Source organism: Plectropomus leopardus, chromosome 5, assembly GCF_026936395.1.
Source record: "Plectropomus leopardus strain MGB_pleo_1.0 chromosome 5, ASM2693639v1, whole genome shotgun sequence".
NCBI lineage: Eukaryota > Metazoa > Chordata > Actinopteri > Perciformes > Serranidae > Plectropomus > Plectropomus leopardus.
The window spans coordinates 38,318,001-38,324,000 of record NC_142180.1 but is presented as its reverse complement, the minus strand read 5'-3'; the positions used below and the strand labels follow the sequence as shown (position 1 = coordinate 38,324,000).

Below are 6,000 nucleotides of genomic sequence, written 5' to 3'. Positions count from 1 at the left end.
AACTTAGTGAAAGTAGAAAATCATATTAATGTATAATATTTTTTTAAAGCTTGATTCTGAAAAGTGTATTTTGTGTGCAGACACACACGAGTGTGTGTGATCATTATTATGTTCATTATTGTTGTTGTTTTCTTTTACGTTCGTTTCATCTTCATCCAAAATCATCACTTGTTGACTTCGTATTTGGTTTTGTATTTGCACTAAAATGGTGAACAAAGGGTTTCAAATAATCATAATAACAATATTGATCTCAAATGACTCATCCTCTGGGGAACATGAACGTCTGTAAAAACTTTCAGGAGATAATCTCACCTCAAGCAGCTCGTCTCCGACCTGGATGCGTCCGTCTCGGGCTGCCGCGCCTCCCGGATGGAGACCGACCACGAAGATGCTGAGGCGGGAGCGGTCTCTGTTTCCCGCCAGGCTGAGACCCAAACTCTGCCGCTCCTTCTCCAGCTCCACGCACAGCAGCTCCCCTCGCAGGTCTCCATAACGCTCACACCAGCGCTCTGCGGGACGACCGGGACGACAAGGGTTAACGCTGATCCAACATTTCCAAAATCTCACTCACACTGAACCCGTTTAACTTCCAGTCTGCCACGTGTTTCACTTTCTTCATCAAGGTAAGATTAAAAAGATAATATCACCGGGTATCAAAACTGCAAAGCAAAACTGTAAACCAGGCTAAAGTGATGATCCCTCTGATCATCAGTCACCTGTCAGCACAGGTAACGCCCCCAAAACACCGCATAAGGACAGGCTCAGTGCCGTGTGCAAAGACTCTAAAAACACATGATGCCAAAAAAAGGCTGAAAGAAGAAAAACTTCTGCAGGAGAGAAACTGATGTTCTGTTACATAAATTTACACAAATAAAATGTGGTCTCAAGTAAATATCATGAAGTATTAAAAGTAAAAGTACACATTCAAAAACGTTTAAATATCCAATAACTGAAAAATAATTAGGAGAATTAAAAGTCCTAAAAAGACACAATGAAAGAAATAGATGCAATCTAATTTTCGAATTAATCGACTGATATTTTACACTCATATTTTGGGTTTGTGTGCAAAAGTCTTCATTCATAATCTAATAATAGTAGCTGAGTAAAAAAATTCCCAACATCAGTTTTTTAAAAACCAAAATAATGAAAATGGAAGTTGTTTTGTAATTTCATTCAGACAGAGACAATAAAACATGAACCTTAAATAAAAAGAGGAGAGACGCAGCAGAGCTGATATTTTCCACCTGGAGCCTCTCGGCAGGTTAATGAATGAATGAATGAATGAATGAATGAATGAATGAATGAATAAATGAATGAATGAATGAATAAATAAATGACAGAATGTGATTAAATAAAACATAAAACATCAGTTCATATCCCACCCCAACTTATCATGAAAAATCTCAAATTTGTGCAAAATTTCAGCGATAAAATGATGAAATCATCAGGCACAGTCATTCACACATCCTGATCTGAACAGAGACACTGGAGTCACAGCCGAGTGTGTAATCGTACAAATATCTAAAGCTGCGTGTACGAGAGGATAAAGAAAAGGAGGGAAAGAGGAGGAGAGGAGGGGGAAATAATACCATAAGAGAGGAGGAGGAGGAGGAGGAGCAGGAGGAGAAGGAGGAGGAGGAGCAGGAGCAGGAGGAGCAGGAGGAGGAGCAGGACTAACAAAGGAAATGAAGGAGAGGAGGATGAGACTCGACGGGAGACAAGCCTGAATTAAATTTGGCGTCAAACAAAACGCTGCCTAACAGTCCGTGAAATAAACAACAAGCGGAGGAACGTGAGGGAAATCTGAGGCTCAGATTAAATCACAAACGCGCTCAGAGCTCCTTCAGTCACACACAGAAGATAAATGCTGACGCCAAACTTTGATCACGTGGTTTCTGACCTTTTCCCCCAAATCTGAAGCCGAGGCGACTTGTCTTTGTCGGTGGACAGCTGCTGCTCTGATGATAGGAAGGTGTGTGGCTGTAAATCAGCTCAGATTTAAAGGTCAGCGCGGAAGTACGAACAAACGCACAAACACGAGCCGAGTGAAGGAGACAACAGCCGAGCGCTGCTGCGACACACAGCAGCACCTGAAGACATTAGGACATCCTGGAAAAGGTCAATTTTTTAATTCAGAAAGGTAAACTTGCATTTATTGTATATTCATGACATGTAAATGAAGTAGCTTAAAGAAGCTTTTTTTGGTTTAATTTTGATGATTATGTCTTATAGCTCATGAGAATCAGAAATCCAGAATCTCAGATTATTAGAATATTTCCTAAAATCATTCAAAAAGTGATTTACAGACACAGAAATGTCCAACAATGAAAACTCTGTTTATTACGTCCTCAGGGTGCTTTGATAGGCCCTCAGATCATCTGTGGTTTTGGCTCGGGGGTTTCTCATATTTTGAATTCTTTTTTTTTTTTTTTACATTTGTCTCGCTGTAGGCCGTATTATTGATTATATTCATACTCATATTGAACTCTTTGGTTGATGTTATGAGTCTAGAATTTGTTAAAATTTAACTGATGTAAATTCTTGAACTTTTTTCCACAGTATTCTAATTTTTTGAGCTGCAATCGTATAAACCAAAAATCCTCACGCTCACAGGATGAAGATTTTCCTTTTGCAAACAGTCGAGTTTCTCTGACAGTTTGAGAGTGGAAACACGGACGCTTCACACACAAGATCCACATCAGCTCAGCTTCAAGATGCCACAAAATCAAATACGACGTTAGACAACCTCAAAATTCATATTACGCGGCATTCATCATCGCAGATCTACACAAGACAAAAACACCAAAGAAATAAGAATAATTACTCATCTATAGGGGTCGACAGATTATCGGCCCGGCTGATTATCGGAGCCGATATATTTGGCATTTTGCTGATTATCTGTATCTGCGTTTTATTTTAATAATCATTGATGAAATTGATTTCTGAAAAAGCAAATTACACTCAGCCAACAGCAGAGAAAGTCTCAGCTTCACTTTGTAAAAACTCAGGAAAATATTTTTATTTATTTATTTATTTGTTGAAATTTTCACTCGACTTTTTAAAAAAACGCTGCAGGAAACTTTTTGTATTTGATGTTGAAAGTTTCAGTTTTGATAAAAAAGTTTTGTGTTGGAGTTTGTTACATTCTGACAAACTTAAACCGTGTTTGTAGATGATGGGACCTGATGAGGCGAACACACACACACAAACACACACACACACACACACACACACACACACACACACACACACACACACACACACACACACACACACACAGACACACACACACACACACACACACACACACACAGACACACACACACACACACACACACACACACACACACACACACACAGACACACACACACACACAGACACACACACACACACACACAGACACACACACACACACACACACACACACACACACACACACACACACACACACACACACACACACACACACACACACACACACACACACACACACACACACACACACAGACACACACACACAGACACACACACACACACACACACACACACACACACACACACACACACACACACACACACACACACGCACACACACAGCCCTCCAGCTGCCTCTGTGTGTGTGTGTGTGTCCATCAATCTCACTCAGTGGTTCTCCTCCACGTCTCGCTCCGTCGCTCACTTTACATTTGTCATCGTTATCTCTCTCCTTCTCTGTATCTTCATCGTTACACCTCACATCTCCTCCTCCTCCTCCTCCTCCTCCTCTCTGTCTCTCACTGTAAAAAACTTCACCTTCCTGATGTAAACATCATGTTAGCATTAATAATAATAATAATAATAATATTAATAATAATAGATTTCAATGTAACTCAAATGTGAAACAAATCTCAAAGCACTACAAATTAAAAGCATTAGCATAAAATAGATAAAAGAACCTAAATAAAAGCATATTTAAAAGTCATAGATGTTTGAGTTTTCTTCTGAATCAAAGAAATCCAGCGACGGTAAAACTTGATTGTAAAACTATGACGAAAGTAAAGCGTCAGTGTGTCAGATTAAGGAGGATTTTGTGGCGTCTAGTGGTGAGAAAATTAAATTTCAACCAGCAGAAACTTCTCCTGGTTTGAATTCCTTCAGTGTTCAGGAGGTGTTTAGCGTGAGCTGAATTATCCTCGGAGCTCTCTGACTCTACAAAAACAGACACACCAGCTGATTTAAACCAGCAAAAACTCTCCATAAAGACCGTAGAGAGCAGCCCCTCCGCACTGATTTATGACACGAAGCATCTTTATTCAGCGTGAACGAAAGTCCAATAAAAGTTTAACGTTTGGAGCGAGAACTGTTTGGTGTGAACATCCCTTTAATCACTCACGCACACACATCTGAGAGGGAGCAGGAAAAAGGCCTTATCCAACCGACAGAAAGCTGGTGTGTGTGTGTGTGTGTGTGTGTGTGTGTGTGTGTGTGTGTGTGTCCTGCAGGTGTGTGAAGGACACACAGAGGAAACAGACCTACGGCTCTGATGATGGAGGTGTGCAGAGACACATTTATTATTTAGCGTTTAATGTCGGCACTTAATTTCAGATTAAAGTGAGACTTCTTTCTCTCTGACAGGAGATTATTTCTCCTGTTTTATTATTAACAAACCCTCTGAGGAGGCTTAAATAAGACTGGAAGTATTACGTGTGTGTGGCTGAAGGCTGATGGAGCTCAGACTCCCCTGAGGAGCAGAAATCCACTCTGCTCCCAAATCTATTAAAAACACATGAAACAGCCGCTCTGCTGCAGCCGGCGACTCAAACAGAACCAGCCCAGCTCAAAACACCCAACAACAACTGTCATTAACACTCCTCACACGCTGCGGGTCAAACTGCCCCGTTTCACAGTTTAAAAATACAGACACACACACTCACACACACTCATGCATGAAAACATGTGAGTCTCAGTGTGTCCTGAGAGCTTTCCGGAGGACAACACATGTTTGGAGGTCAACAGAAATAATGTGATTCCAGGTAAAACTGGAGAGAAGCTGCATGTGAATGTAACACACACACACACACACACACACACACACACACACACACACACACACACACACACACACACACACATGCCTCCTGCAGTGTGTCTGTCTGTCACACACTGATGGACACTGTCACTTCTGCAATACCCTGCAGGAGGTTAACTGACACCCCACACCCACACATACACACACTGAAACACACGTTGAGACAAGCGCACACACACATACACACACACACACACACTGGAATGAACAAACAGGAACACAAAAACATGAAAACACACTCGAACACACACACACACACACACACACACACACACACACACACACACACACACACACACTAAAATATCAGCCCTTAGCCCTTCCTTGAAATCTGAATCCACGTGCTCTCAGCAAGGTGACTTGTCACAGTAAATCAGCACATACACACACACACACACACACACATGCATGCACGCACGCACACACACACACACGCATGCACTTGCTGAATTTGGATGAAGCTCACTCTCACTGTAAAGGCAGCAGAGACTGCAGCGTCCCTCCAGCTACTCTGTTGTGTGTGTGTGTGTGTGTGTGTGTGTGTGTGCGTGTGTGCGTGTGTCTGCGTGTGTAGCTTCCAGACTGTTCTCTACTAAAGCTGGCTGGTCATCGTACAGCAGCTGATGATTCTGTAGACTTTGGGCTGTGAACACGTGACGCTCGACTCCCCTGAAAGACTCATCTGATAAACTAAAGCTCCAGAGTGAAGCATTCATTTCATTTAAGGACATTCATCTGAGGACATTTCTTGGATTTTAGGACATTTCTATTATTTAAGGACATTTTCAGGATTATAGAAAATTTCTAGGATTTAAGGATATTTCTAAGACTTAAAGACGATTTTTAACATATTTTCATTATGATATTAAATGTCCAACAGCCCACTCCAACTGGAGCAGTTTTACAAACTGTCTCGCTGCTGTGATTTTTT

General features: G+C 41.4%; 1 protein-coding gene across 6 annotated transcripts in view; it reads right to left on the bottom strand.

The window, feature by feature from the left end:
* patj (PATJ crumbs cell polarity complex component) overlaps positions 1-6,000 on the bottom strand; it is a 123,084-nt gene that overhangs the window by 30,993 nt on the left and 86,091 nt on the right. For all 6 annotated transcript variants that reach the window (XM_088078163.1, XM_088078167.1, XM_088078168.1 and 3 more), the window contains one exon: positions 313-509. In XM_088078163.1, coding sequence (XP_087934289.1) covers positions 313-509 — 197 coding nt within the window. The remainder of the gene's footprint in view (positions 1-312; positions 510-6,000) is intronic.